At 68.3% G+C, this 13,037-nt stretch overlaps 2 protein-coding genes across 10 annotated transcripts in view; one reads left to right on the forward strand and one right to left on the reverse strand.

The window, feature by feature from the left end:
- The first annotated feature begins 541 nt into the window (after positions 1–541).
- LOC112640591 (tryptase) lies at positions 542–2,513 on the forward strand. 2 transcript variants are annotated; one of them, XM_035717404.2, is made up of 5 exons: positions 542–1,148; positions 1,292–1,463; positions 1,579–1,844; positions 1,957–2,120; positions 2,219–2,513. In XM_035717404.2, the coding sequence occupies exons 1-5, from the start codon at positions 1,088–1,090 to the stop codon at positions 2,495–2,497; spliced, it is 942 nt and encodes a 313-aa protein (XP_035573297.1). In that variant the 5' UTR covers positions 542–1,087; the 3' UTR covers positions 2,498–2,513. The 2 variants fall into 2 exon arrangements, with proteins under 2 accessions (XP_035573297.1, XP_035573298.1); XM_035717405.2 differs by having other exon boundaries at positions 562–1,148; positions 2,190–2,513.
- A 3,209-nt stretch (positions 2,514–5,722) lies between these two features.
- Positions 5,723–13,037, reverse strand: part of CACNA1H (calcium voltage-gated channel subunit alpha1 H) — a 49,433-nt gene continuing 42,118 nt past the window's right edge. For 5 of the 8 annotated variants that reach the window (XM_049111562.1, XM_049111561.1, XM_049111560.1 and 2 more), the window contains 9 exons: positions 11,821–11,972; positions 11,053–11,162; positions 10,756–10,889; positions 10,549–10,623; positions 9,616–9,690; positions 8,546–8,667; positions 7,978–8,401; positions 7,719–7,882; positions 5,723–7,526 (listed from right to left, as the gene is read on the reverse strand). In XM_049111562.1, the coding sequence (XP_048967519.1) occupies positions 6,519–7,526; positions 7,719–7,882; positions 7,978–8,401; positions 8,546–8,667; positions 9,616–9,690; positions 10,549–10,623; positions 10,756–10,889; positions 11,053–11,162; positions 11,821–11,972 (2,264 nt within the window). In that variant the 3' untranslated portion in view covers positions 5,723–6,518. The remainder of the gene's footprint in view (positions 7,527–7,718; positions 7,883–7,977; positions 8,402–8,545; positions 8,668–9,615; positions 9,691–10,548; positions 10,624–10,755; positions 10,890–11,052; positions 11,163–11,820; positions 11,973–13,037) is intronic. The other 3 variants (XM_049111566.1, XM_049111565.1, XM_049111559.1) reach the window with 1 other exon arrangement.

Here is a 13,037-nt window from a genome sequence, read left to right on the forward strand (position 1 = left end):
GGGAGGAGGGCAAGGGGAAGAGCGGCGGTGCCCCATCTCAGCCCCATCACCGTGCCTGGGCCACCCTACAAACACCTTCTCAATGATAAGAGAACTGACGTCCCGGGACAGACAACTAACCCCAGATCTGGAGAGGATGAGGACTGAACGTGGACCACCTGGGACAGATGCTGCAGGGGCCACCCAGAGCCAGGCTGGTGTCCAGGCAGGGTGGGGCACAGCAAGGCTCCCTAGAGGAGGGGCAACTCCATGGCAGGGGGAGTGCAGGGGGCCCAGGGTCCGTGAGGGAGGACGTGGGCTGGAGGCCCGGTGACCAGGAGGCCCAGGGGAGAGGGAGGAGGTGGGTGGAGGCACGGGTGGGGTGGGGGGCCCAGCCCTGGCCACGGAGCCCAGTGGGGGCAGCGTCCAGGGGGCCAGCACCGGCCTTTCGTGTTATCTCATTGTCACGTGCATCCGCCCCTCCCTCTGCTGAGAGCCCTCAGACTGCGCGTCCCTCACAAGGCGCAGATGCAATCGGGGGCACTGCTCAGTAGCACCCAGGGGTGGGCATTGTGGGGTCCCCAAGGAATCGGGCCTGCCATGTTGACCCCCTGGGAGGAGGGTGCGGAGAAGTGGGCAGTGTGAGCATTGGCAGGGGGTGCTGTCCCTGAGGGCCCCCCTGCCCTCGCAGTGTGCCCCCCCCCGCCCCCATGAACTTCTCCGAGGGAGACAGCGCAGGGAGGCATCTTAGCCATCCAGAGCCCGAGGCCATGCCCGCCCTCCTCGGGGGTGGCGGGTCCTCTGCTTGGCCAGAAGCCCACCCTTGGGGTCCGGGTGGTGGGGACGCAGGTCACGGGAGCGCCTTCATGTGAATCATCCTGTTCCTCCAGTCTGGATTGGAGACCGGCAGGCTCCTCCCCGCCCCCTCCAGCGGCCTGGCAGGATAAGTGGGCGGGGGAGAGCAGCTGGGCTCAGACAGCAGTGGTCTCGGCCAAGGTGAGCCCTCTGCCCAGAGCCCCGATCCAGGGCACTGACCCCTGACCTCAGGGGACCCACTCCATCTGCAGACCCCAGCCTGGCCCCGCTGCTCCCCCACTGCTCCTTTCAGATGCCCAGTCCGCTGGTGCTGGCGCTGGCCCTCCTGGGGAGCCTGGTCCCCGTGTCCCCTGGTGAGTCCTGGCCATGGGCTGCCCTGCCCCTGCCCCCTCTTCCCACACGCCCAGCGATGATTGGGGGGTTGGGTTTGGGGAAGCACAGGGGGCGGCCGAGCCCGGGCCAGGCTGTGTCCGTCCTAATGGCGCTTCACCCTCAGCTCCCGGCCAGGCGCTGCAGCGAGTGGGCATCGTAGGGGGGCGGGAGGCCCCTGGGAGCAAGTGGCCCTGGCAGGTGAGCCTGAGACTCAAAGGCCAGTACTGGAGGCACATCTGCGGGGGCTCCCTCATCCACCCGCAGTGGGTGCTGACTGCTGCCCACTGTGTGGGACCGTGAGTGGCCGGGCGGGGGCTGGGTGAGGGTGCTGTGGGGCGGGCGGGGGCTCCAGCCCTTCCCCCGGGGTCCAGTGGCCTGCTCAGCCCCCTGAGTGGGCGCCTCTCTCTCCAGGAACGTCGTGTGTCCTGAAGAAATCAGGGTTCAGCTCAGGGAGCAGCACCTCTACTACCAGGACCACCTGCTGCCCGTCAACCGGATCGTCATGCACCCCAACTACTACACACCCGAGAATGGGGCGGACATTGCCCTGCTGGAGCTCGAGGACCCTGTGAACGTCTCTGCCCATGTCCAGCCGGTCACCCTGCCACCCGCCTTGCAGACCTTCCCCACGGGGACGCCGTGCTGGGTGACGGGCTGGGGTGACGTGCACAGTGGAAGTGAGTGCGAGAGGCGGCCGGAGGGCGGGGTGAGCCGACCCCCTCCGGGAGCCCCTGGACAGCCAGGCCAGGCCGGCTCCCCTCCTGATGCGCCACCCGCCTCTCCCCGCAGCGCCCCTGCCGCCGCCCTTCCCCCTGAAGCAGGTCAAGGTCCCCATCGTGGAGAACAGCATGTGTGACGTGCAATACCACCTGGGCCTCAGCACGGGGGACGGCGTACGGATCGTCCGCGAGGACATGCTGTGCGCTGGCAACAGCAAGAGCGACTCCTGCCAGGTGGGCACCCCCGCCCTGCCCTGGCCCCCGCCGCCCGGCCCCGGCCGCCCTGACCCTCCCGCTCCCCAGGGCGACTCTGGAGGGCCGCTGGTCTGCAGGGTGAGGGGCGTCTGGCTGCAGGCGGGTGTGGTCAGCTGGGGAGAAGGCTGCGCTCAGCCCAACAGGCCTGGCATCTACACCCGCGTCGCCTACTACCTGGACTGGATCCACCAGTACGTCCCCAAGGAGCCCTGAGCCCAGCCCCCGGGCCGCCCGGGTTGGTGGGGAAGCCGGCCTCCACGGCGCCTCACCCCTGCCCCCCGGCCCGGGGGCCGCCCTTTTCCCCCTGTCCCCGTGGCCTGTCCCCGGAGCCCGCCGTGGGCGCCCACCCTCATTAAAGTGCATGGAAGCAGACGTGGTTGTCGCCTGGCTCTGGCTGTGCGGGTCACGGGGCAGAGGGGAGGGGTCCAGGCACCGTCACGGGGGCCCCAGGCCCCGAGCACGGGGTGGGTGGTGTTGCTTAGGCGCCCCCTGCCCAGCCCCTGGGACTGGGGCCAGTTCTCGGCTCATGGCTTGTGTCTCTTGAGTGACAAGCGTTTGGGACAGAGGCAGCAACGGTGATGGTGATGGGGTTCAGATGGGGCATGACCCCTATGCCCCCACCCCCTCCACGCTGACACTGTGCACCCATGCGGGTGCGTTTGGCCTCAGGCTCACCCTGGCTGAGTGTAATCAGGTGTGGTCCCCCTGGAGCCTTGCTCCCCCCACCCCCGCCCATGGCAGTGTGTGTCACGGTCACGCTGCTCCTGCCTGAGCCTGTCGTCCTGCGGCCACGGGGCCCCCCCGGGCTGCCTGCCTTCAGGGCCTCAGGACCAGGTGGCCGCGGCCGTTCCTGTGTCCGCGGCGTGTGCTGGGGGCACTGCTGAGGTCCGGGGTGCACACGTCCTCCACTGTGCAGGCGAGGCCGTGCACAGGGCTGCCCGCAGCTGCCCGCGGTGGGGAGAGCGCCCCTTCTACCCCGCCCCGCAGTCCTCGTGCTGACAGGCAATGGGCGGTGGCGCCTCAGCAAGTGTTCGGTTTCTGAGGTTTGAGGAGAGGAGCCCCCTGCGGAGCTGTTGCACTTCGGGGCCCTTGTCCACACGAGCTCAGGCTCCTGGCGGCCAGGCGGCCCTTCTCTTGGAGCTGGGGCTTCTGCCCCACGTGGACCCCCCCCCCCCGGGCCACCCTGCCCTCCAGGCCCCGGGGGTGAGGGTCTCTGGGTGCAAAGCGTCCCCAGCAGCAGAGTCTCCGTTCATCCGCGGGTCCTTCTGTAAAGCAGGGTGCTAACCTTGGTCACTGGAAGGGCGTCCTGCTGGGCCCCCTGCTCTGTGCACATGGTCGCTTGCATGAACCTACCGACAACCAGAGCAACACCGTCTTAGGGGGAGTTTCTGGGCTCTTCAGGCCAGGAAGAGCTTTCTAGATCCATCTTCCCCTCTCCCCTCCCAGTCGTCAGACGCGAAGATCCACATTTAATCTACCGAGGCTCTGGGAACCATCTCTGTCCTTAGCAGGGAAGCCCCTGGAATGATCCATCAGGGTCCTCCTCCAGCGCTGACTGTTCCCGCAGCAGCTCGGGGGGTGTGGGGGGGCGGGGACGGAGGGGGGCCAGGAGCCATCCCGGTCACAAGCAGGCCGTGGGGCCCGGGCCGCTTGGTCTGATGCCCGCAGAGCCCTCACTCCGGTGGAGCAGCAGGGACAGAAGTGCCCACCCTCCTCTTTTTCCCATTTCAGCTTCCATTTATTGAACTACAGCCGTGATACCTGCGCAACCTAAGCCCGTGAAGGAAACCGGGCACCTCCCTCCTTCCTCCCATCTCGCCCCCTTGGGGTCAGGCCGCCGCCCACGGGGCCACCTCCCTCTATCCCCAGCCTCACGGACGTACACTTACAGGATTTTTAAAAAACATTTATTTATGTATTTGAGAGAGAGCGAGCGAGCATGAGCGGGGGGGGGGGGGGGGGAGGGAGAGAGACTCCCCACTGAGCGCAGAGCCCGACGCGGGACTCGATCTCACTCCATCTCACGACCCTGAGATCACCACCGGAGCCAGAACCAAGAGGGGGCGCCCAGCTGAACGCGCCCCCAGGCACCCTGACACTTAGGCCTTCTTACCAGCTGGTTGTGTGGGAACCGGCCAAGGGAGGAGATCCCGAAGGGAAGCCCCAGGTTCCCCGAGGGGGGAGGCAGACCCCCCGCTGCCCCTTGATGCCCCAGGAGCCAAGGAACGCAGCCCAGCTTGGCCAGCGGCAGGTGAGGACAGTGGGCACAGCCTCCTATCGGGGAGCTCAGGCCCCTCTGGGGGGAACGGGCTGACCAGAGGGGCCCTGGGGTCAAGGCCTCCAGCAGGCTGGCCGGGTCCTCTGGAGAGGCCACCACGTTGTCCGGGTGACGGGTCAGCCCCCGGGAGCTGAGTGCGGGTGCCCGGGCGGGGAGAAGGGTCCCCACAGGTGGAGTATGGAGCCAGGTGGGCGAGGGCCTGAAGTCCCGGCTGTGGGGACACGGGGCGGCACGGGACTCCTCCCTTGCCCTGCCCCCCGGGGTGGGCAACATCAGGCACCCGGGCTCCAGGAGAGGCGGCCTGGGCGGAACTCTGCTGCCCCCCAAGCCGTGCGGCCAGCGTGGGCTCAGCGCAGGCCCAGAGCCGGTGCCGCTTCCACCGTCCTCCAGCAGGACAGTTACCGGCCACGCTCCACACAGGTCCTGGGGTGGGGGTGTCTGAGCCCCGAGAAGCCACATCCTGCTGGATTGCCAGGCAGCCACCCGGGCCTTGGTTTCCCCACATCTAAGGGGGGACCCCTCCCACATGGCCTGTGATTTGGAGCCGGACAGGGAGCCACGGGGTCAAGTGCAGGCAAGGCCGGCCCCTCCCAGGGCCCCTAATCAGCTGGGTCACGAGGCCCTGGTCACACGGAGGACGGTTAGGAAGGGGCAGCCCTGAGCCGGGCAGCTGGGAGCGGCGCCCATCTGATGTGTGGTGAGGGCTACGGGAACCTGGGGAGGGCTTCCTGGAAGAGGGGGCACCGTCCCTGCCCCCCACCGGAGAACCACAGGTTTCCTTGGGTCTGCAGTGTCAGTTGGCAGCAAGCATGGGGGGCAGGGGGAGGTGACACCCGCACAGCCTGACCCTCAGCCCCTCCTCCCCGCCCCTCCTGCACAGCAGCGTATGGGCCACCTCAGGCCGTGGCCTCGCAGGGCGCAGGGCAGCCCCCCAGCTCCGCAGGGCACACGTCACGTACCCAGTGAGGGGCTGGGGTCACTTTCCCTGCCATTCGTGCAGCCAGAGCCCCTCATGGACAGCCCGGCCCGGTCCCAAGGGCGCTGTGGGCCCAGAGGGAGTAGGGGGAGGCTGGGGCTGAGATGAGGGGCTCCGAGGCCCCTGCCAGGGTCAGAGCAGAGGCACGGGGACGGGGGGCACCCCCCAGAGCCCCAGGTGGACGGTCCCGCCTTAGCAGCTGTCCCCGTGGGCCCCCGCTCTGCTCCCCTGCACCACCCCTCCGGGAGTCCCGGCGAACACTGGCCCAGCCCCGCTCTCGGGCCACCACGCGGGGTCCCACCGCCCTGCCGCCACTCATCCAATGCATTTCTTAAATAAGTTAACATTTATTCCATTTTGCTTTGCCCCCCACCCCTGCTTCCCCCTCCCTTAAGAAGCCGGATTTCCCGTTATCAGATTATTGCAACGTTTAACCTGAATTAATAAAAGAAACATACATGGAACACAGGAGCGTCAGCAGACACTGCTCACCCGGCCCGCGAGGGGCCGCCGGCAGCGGCGGCGGCTTATTGCATGGACCCCACTCCCCCGCGGCGCGGTTGTTTCTGGAATACCGAGGGCAGAACAGTGGGGTTGGGCCCGCAGGGGGCCAAGACAGTGACGAAGAGTGTGGGGGGGGCAGACAGGTGAGGAGTGAGTGACATGAGCGTGGCGGTGGCAGCCTTGGGGTGAAGCCGCCACCCGGGAGGGCACAGGTGGCCCCAAGCACGTGTTCCTTAGAAAAGCGGGTGTGAGAATGGGGCTCTGCTGGGCAGCCTTGGACTTCCTCCTTCTGGTCTTCCTGGTCTTTGTGGCAGGGACGCAGCTGCTGTCGGGGGACCGCTGACCAGATGCGGGCATGGCTACAGACCATGGTGGCGAAACTTGGAAAAACCCAAACCTGAATCCACCGGACGTAGGCTAGACATAGGCTCGCAGGCCGAGGGGCGTGTCCCCACTCTGCTTCGCCCAGACCCCATGTCTGCCTCCCTCCCCGGGCGGCTCCCCGCTTCTCCTCCGCGCCGGGCCCAGAGCTGGGGTCCATGCGCAGCCCTGCCCGGGCCGTCACCCCGCTGGGTGCACCCCAGCTCCGCTGCTGAAACCTGCGGCACTGCGCCCTGAGCTACACTGGCCTGTCCACGCGGTCACCTGAGGCGGGGCTGGCTGGGGGAGACCCTGCTTTCTTTGGGGGGCTCTGGAGGACTCTGAGGTGCAGCCCCCGTCCTTTCTCTGTGGGGTCACTGGAGAGCACGAGAGGCTCCATTTTATGGGGTTCAGGAGGCGCCGTGGCCCCCGAAAAGGAAGCTCTGGGTTCTGGGGCCACACCATGGCCACTGTCCAAAAACAGGTCTCCGCCAGGGCCCCCCTTGTCCGGCGGCTCAAAGGCGAAGTTGGGGACGGTCAGGTGTTCCGCGCGGCAAGGGGCCTGGGCCCGCCGGTCGCCCTTGGTGGCAGGGTCCACCCCGGCCCCCTCCATGGGCTCGAGGGAGTCCCTGTGCGGCAGGGCCTCGCAGGACGGGGTTCGCCGCCGCAGAGTGGTGGTGCTGCCCTCTGCCGCCGGGGGCCGGGCCGCACCCTCGTCCTCCCCGGGGGGCTCAATGGAGATGCAGGGGGGGCTCATCTTCTTCTTCCTGCGTGCCCCCAAGGCTGGCTCGGCCTCTAGGGCGCGGCCCTTTACCTCCCTGGTCTCTGCGTGGCCGTCCCCTCCCCCCGGTTCCCCGGAGGGCCGCCTCTGCTCCTCGGCCTGGCCTGGCGGGTCCAGGAAGCCCTGAGCATCCACGCCGTAGAACCTGCACAGGTCGGGGTCGCCGGCCCCCAGGCCTCGGGAGGCGGGCGAGGCGGAGGGGCTTCGGGCCGAGCTGGTGATGTGGCTGACCTCCTCGTCGGCAGGATCCGGGGTCTCGGCCTCCTCCCCGCCGGGGGCTGGGGCCCTGCTGGAGACGCAGCGCTGCCCGCAGGTGTGCTTGCGGGTGCGGACGCTGGCGGGCCGCGGGGAGTGGGGCGGGGACCGTAGGGAGGCCCTCAGGGATGCCTGCCTCATCGGGGTCTTCCCGCCAGGCTCCCCCCAGCCTGGGCCGCCGTCCCTGGGGCCGTCCGTGTGCCCTTCCAGCGAGTCGGCAAGCGTGGGCTCCTGCAGGGATGACCCGGGATCCGATGAGGAAGACGGCCGGGAAGCCCCTCCCCAGGTAGGCCGCGGAGCAGGCTGAGACGTGGCTGGGAGCCACTGGTGGGGACTCTGCCCCAGCCCCATCCGGGGGGCAGGTGCTCAGGAAGCCCCAGGGGGCCCCCAGGCCTGGGCTGCAGGGCGGGGCGCTTCTCCTACCTGTCTGCAGAGCAGCCGGCCGAGGATGGGGGAGCGGGCTGCGCCCTGAGGGGACAGGGCGCGGAGGCTGTCGCTGTCCCTGGTTGGGGAGAGCGTGGCCGCCGAGGGGACCTGGAGAGACGTGCAGGACTCCACGGGCGGGGAATGCGCAGAGGTCACCGGGCCTGGGCAGGAAAGCAAGCGCCCTGCAGCTCCCATCCCCCCACCCGAGGCCTGCCTGCCCCCCGCCCCCCCCCAACAGCCCCAGCCCCCTCAGGACCTGTACCGGAGGCGGCTGTGCCTGAGCACGTCTCTGCGTCCACTTCCCGCAGTGGGCAGGGGTGTGGGGCCGAGGCGGGCGCCACGGGCCGGAACATGTAGCTGTCGTTGGGCAGGGACAGCATCCTGGACACGGACACCTTGCGTACAACCAGGAGGCCAGGGGTGTCTGGGCTCGGCGGGGCCTCAGGCCTGGGGCAGGCGGGGGGGCCCTGCGCCACCTCCAGTTCCAGCTCGGCGTCCAGCTCGGCGTCCTCGCGGGCCTCCTTGTTGCTCTCCTCCAGGTGCTTCATGAGCACGGCCACCACCACGTTGACCAGGACGAACTGGGCCACCAGCACGAAGGTGACGAAGTAGATGGGGGAGATGGCAGGCAGGTAGCTGAGGCAGTGCTTGTCCTCCCGGGCACATTCCCGCAGCGTGTCCTGGGGGGGGGGGGGCGGCTAGAGCGCGGTGCTGGGGCGCCTCTCCCCCCTCCCTCCCCCCATACAGGGCACCCTGCCCCCTCCCTCCACCCTATACTAGGTGCCCCCCTCCGCCCGGGTGGTGCCCCCTCCCGGGGCCGCTACCTTCATGATCCCGTTCCAGTTGTCCCCCGTGGACACGCGGAACAGCGTGAGGAAGGCCATGCCAAAGTTGGAGAAGGTGGCGTGCCGGCTGAGGCCCTCGCAGGGGTTGTCCTCACTGCACTCTGCCGGGGAGACCCTCGCCCCGTCAGCCCGCACGTGGGGACCCTGCTGACCCACACGGGCGCTGCACTCCCGGGGAGGAGATGGTGTTGTGTTGGGTAGTTTGGGGGCCTGGCTGCTACGGGGACGTGTCCTTTCAGGATGGGGTGGGGGCGGGGGCAGGACTGCTCCTCTCCGGCTGTGGAGGCTGCCTCTGGGCACAGCCCAGAGCCCGGACCTCAGCCCTGGGACTGAGGTGGACACGGCTCCATGGGCGTACCGGCCAAGCCCCATCAGATGGCTCCCACGTGGCCCAGGCCTGCCTGTGGGTCCACACGCCCTCGGGCTCAGCGGCAGGTCAGGGCTGCCCTGGAGCGGGAGGCACCCTGCACCCTGGCCCTGGGGCCAGGACTCGTCAGGCCTGGGGTCACGGGCACCTGCTGCTGAGTCCCAGGAGGCCCTCGGGGTGGACCTGAGCTGGGACGCCCCCTCCCGGACAGGCCCACACTGGGGACTCCTGAAGCCACCCCAGTTCTCTCCAGTGCTCAGGGGAGCCCACCGGGACTGGGCTGTCACAGGAAGTCCCCACCTGCTCCTGCGCACGTGGGCCAGAGCCTCGGGCCTGAGGGACGAGGGAGACGGTGACAAGAAGGGATGTGTGGCAGTTAGGGTGCCCGGGGGCCTCACGAGCTCAGGGACACACGTGTGCTTGTGTGTGTTCTTCCCGTGCTCACGTGTGGCTGTCCCCCCAGCTGGCCTGAGCCCGTGTGTGTGTGCCCGCGTGTCCGTCAGGCATCGTGCTTCTGGCCGCCGTGCGTGTCCACGCTATGTGCTGGGCAGGGCTGTCGGGGCCGGGTGATGCCGAGGCCCGAGGTGTGCAGCCCGTCTGCCTGGCCAGGGCCCAGTGTCCCCCAGGGGCCCAAGAGCCTCATGCGTGTGGGCGAGGCGTGGGCGAGGCTGTGCACACTCACCGAGCCTCCCGAACAGCTCCACCCCCAAGGCAGCATAGATAAAAAACAGGAGCATGAAAAGTAGGCCGAGGTTCCCTACCTACACGGGAGAAGAAGCAGAGCGAGGTCAGGGGCCGCCACTTCCCCCCCTCACCCCCCGCCGGCCAGGCTCCCGGAGGCTGCCCTCGGGCCTGTCCCTGACCCACCGCTCCCGGCCCTGGAGCTCTGGGTCCTCCAGGGGCTCCCGTCCCACTGGACAGATGCCCAAGCCCCTCATCAGCCTCTGACCCCCGCCCCGCCCCCTGGACCCAGGTCCCCAGCCTCAGGGACCCCCGCCCACCCCCCGCTCGTGGGCAGCACATCCTGCCAGCACTGCCCAGGCCACCCTGGCTTCTCAGGCTTCCCAGCACCTGTCTACTCACCCCCGTCACCCCAACACGAGCTACAGGGGCTGCTGGGGCGGGGATGAGCGAGCCCCTGGACAGGAATGTGCTGGGCTAGGAGCGCTGGGTGTACAGACAGGTGGACACGGGATTGGGGGGATGGACGGATGGCAAGGGGGGTGTTGGCAGAGGGACCGGGCATAGCACAGGGGGACCGTGAGTCTCCTTTAGCTGAAGAGGACACAGAGGGTTGGGGTCGGGGCCATAAGCACGGGGAGGCAGACACGGGGCCTGCGGCCACATGGGATGCCCGGCGGTGGGCCCCTGAACTCACACAACCCCTGTGGGCGGCCTCCTCTGCCCACTGCCTCCGGAACTGGACTGGGGGCGGGGCACTGGTTCCAGCCCTCCCCGGGCACCCGGCCCTACTCTCCGTGGCACAGCCGAGGGACTCCCCGCACGCGCAGACCGATTACCGTGGTTTTGGCAAGACGGTGGGGTACGTGAGCAAGTGGGTGACCAAGTGCTCCGGGGGCATCTGCGGCGGCCCCCTTGGCCCTGGGGTGCTGACCTACCTGCGGCAGGGCTTGAACCACCGTGTCCAGCAGGGCCCGCATGCCTGTGGCCATCTTGAGCAGCTTCAGAACTAAGGCCAGAAGCTGAGCGTCAGCAGGGGCCGCCTGACCCTCTCGCTCCCGTCCCCGCACGGTCCCCCGGTGGACGCCGCGGGGGGAGCCAAGGAAGGACGGGGCCCGGGGAAGCACAGGCGGGCGCCTACCTCGGGCGATGCGGAGCACGCGCATGATGCGGATGATGGTGGGATTGATGGGCAGAGCCGCGTTCATCTCGATCTCCTCCAGTGTGATGCCCATGATGGACAGCAGCACGATGGCCAGGTCCAGCTGGTTCCACCTGCGGCGGGCGGGCGGTGGGCTCAGCGCCTCCTCACACCCCCGGCACATCCCACACGGCGACCCAGCGGCGACCCCCCATCTCAGGCCTCAGGCGGGGCCGGAGGCTGGCGGGGGAGACCCCGCCTGAGGGTCCTCCAGGCTCCGGGGCCCGCCCCACACACCTGTCCTTGAAGAACCTCCGGAACCCAAAAGCCACGAGCTTCAGCACAGCCTCAAACACGAAGACGATGGTGAACACGTAGTTGCAGTACTTGAGAGCCTCATCCAGCGACTGCGAGCAGAGCATCAGGCTGCGGACGCTCCCAGCCCGCCCGCCTCTCCCCTATGCGCCCCGGTTCGGCGGGACAGGACTCCTGCTACACGCAGGGCTGTGCCAGGTCGCCAGACGGGGCCCGGAGGCACCCTCGGGTGGGGGGCGTCTGCCCCGCCCAGACCCCCGGCCCGGCTGAGCAGCTCAGGTCTGAAGGCTGTTACCCTGAGACACTCCCTTCCGCTGCGGGAGAGAAGGGGCGCCCCTTCGTCAAAAACTGACGGAGACACAGGCATAACGGGACAAATAAAAAGCTGACCACCTTCCCCCTGGCCGTCTCCTGCCCCGCGCGCTCTTGGGCAGCCAGACCCACGGACGTTCCCACAGCCTGTGTTTCCATGCTGAACCGCTGTGTGTGTGTATGGGGGGGGCCCTCCGGGGCGGGCGGCCCTGGGAGTTTCAACCAGTTTTAAAAAAAGGACTCGCTGCTCAAACCACATCTCCACACCCTGCAAACCCCAGCGAGGGCTCGGATAGGCTGCAGACCCGGGAGCCCCCAGCTCTGATCCAGGCCACCCGGCTGAGTGCCAGACCCCACCTATGGCCCTCCTGAGGCTTGTGTCCCCGCCACCCGTCCTGGAGGCAGGGAGGGCGGGCATCTACAGGCACCGAGCCCCACCTTGGGTTGGTTGTAGTGTTCCATGGACATGGTGATGACGTTGACGCCGATGATAAAGGTGATGAAGAGATCAAGGTAGTGGCTGGTGCACAGCGAGTGGATGGAGCGGCGGGTGGGTGAGTAGTCGGCGTAGTAGGGCCGGCGCTGGGCCTCTGCAGGGAGAGGGTGACCGTGAGCTGGTGCGGGGCGCTGCCAGCACCCTCGTGGCACTGGGACGTCCCTGGTGGTCTGCCAAGGGGCTGCAGCGTAGGGATCGTGGGGGGAGGGCCCTGGGCTCAGGCACAGGGCGTTTGCATGAGCCTGAAGGAAAGAATTTCTCCCAGGAAGGAAAGGAGGTAAGAAGTGGCTCCCTGGGTCTCTGGCCCCTGCGGGAGTCCGGGGCAGGAGGGGGTCTCAGGAGCAGGTCTCCATCGGGTCTTCTGGGGACCCTGAGCCCGGGGCAGGCCCTAGGAGTATGCCTGGTGGCTGAGACCCCCCCTCACTCCGGGCCCTGCTTGGTCCCCACCCTGCAGGGAGCTCCTAGGCTGGCCCCTGTGGTCTGCTCTCCTGAGCTCATGTCAAGGTGTTAGGTGAAGACTAAGCAGATGGAGGCCTTCCCGGTGGCAGGGCCAGTCCTGTCCCCCGCTCAGCTGTCGCAGGGCAGAGTGGCCCGCCCCCTGCTCCATCTCGGTCTACACACAAGCTGCCCCCGGTCACCAGGCCTGGAGTATCTCCCCTCCTTGTCCGCCGAGGGGCCAGTGGCCACCGCCTGTTGTCTGGGCCCTGCTGGGCCTCTGGCCCATCTGAGGTTGATGACCGTGTCCTGGGAGGTCCTGCATCCCCCAGGACCTCTGCCTGCACTACATGTTCTATCTGCAGTAACCCTTTATGGCTCGTCAACGTCCAGCAGGTGAGGGCACGACCGCCATCACAAACATGGGAACGCACCCGGGCCCCAGAGCCCCATGTAGGCAGTGGCTGTCCCGGCTGGCTGCCTGAGGCCTGGGAGAGCAGGGGCTGATGGGAACCGAGCCCTCCCTGGGGCCCTCATGCCCCCTGGGCCGGCGTGCAGTCACTAAACAGCCTGGCTCAGCTCGCAAAGCCCAAGGCTGGCAGCCAGTCAGCTCAGGCCAGTGCCGAGGATGCGGAGCAGCTACAAACCGGCAGGCGTCCCAGGATGCAGCAGAGCAGCAGCCATGCATGCAGCCCGACAGGGGGACGTCCCCAAGCTTGGCAGC

This window comes from Canis lupus, chromosome 6 (assembly GCF_003254725.2).
Source record: "Canis lupus dingo isolate Sandy chromosome 6, ASM325472v2, whole genome shotgun sequence".
Classification (NCBI taxonomy): Eukaryota; Metazoa; Chordata; class Mammalia; order Carnivora; family Canidae; genus Canis; species Canis lupus.

Bases quoted from the DNA above. Each gene is read 5' to 3' on its own strand.
- LOC112640591 (XM_035717404.2), top strand. From the start codon at position 1,088: ATGCCCAGTCCGCTGGTGCTGGCGCTGGCCCTCCTGGGGAGCCTGGTC. The intron at 1,845-1,956 runs GTGAGTGCGAGA...CTCTCCCCGCAG, and splicing joins GGGTGACGTGCACAGTGGAA to CGCCCCTGCCGCCGCCCTTC. The intron at 2,121-2,218 runs GTGGGCACCCCC...GCTGGTCTGCAG, and splicing joins GCAAGAGCGACTCCTGCCAG to GGTGAGGGGCGTCTGGCTGC.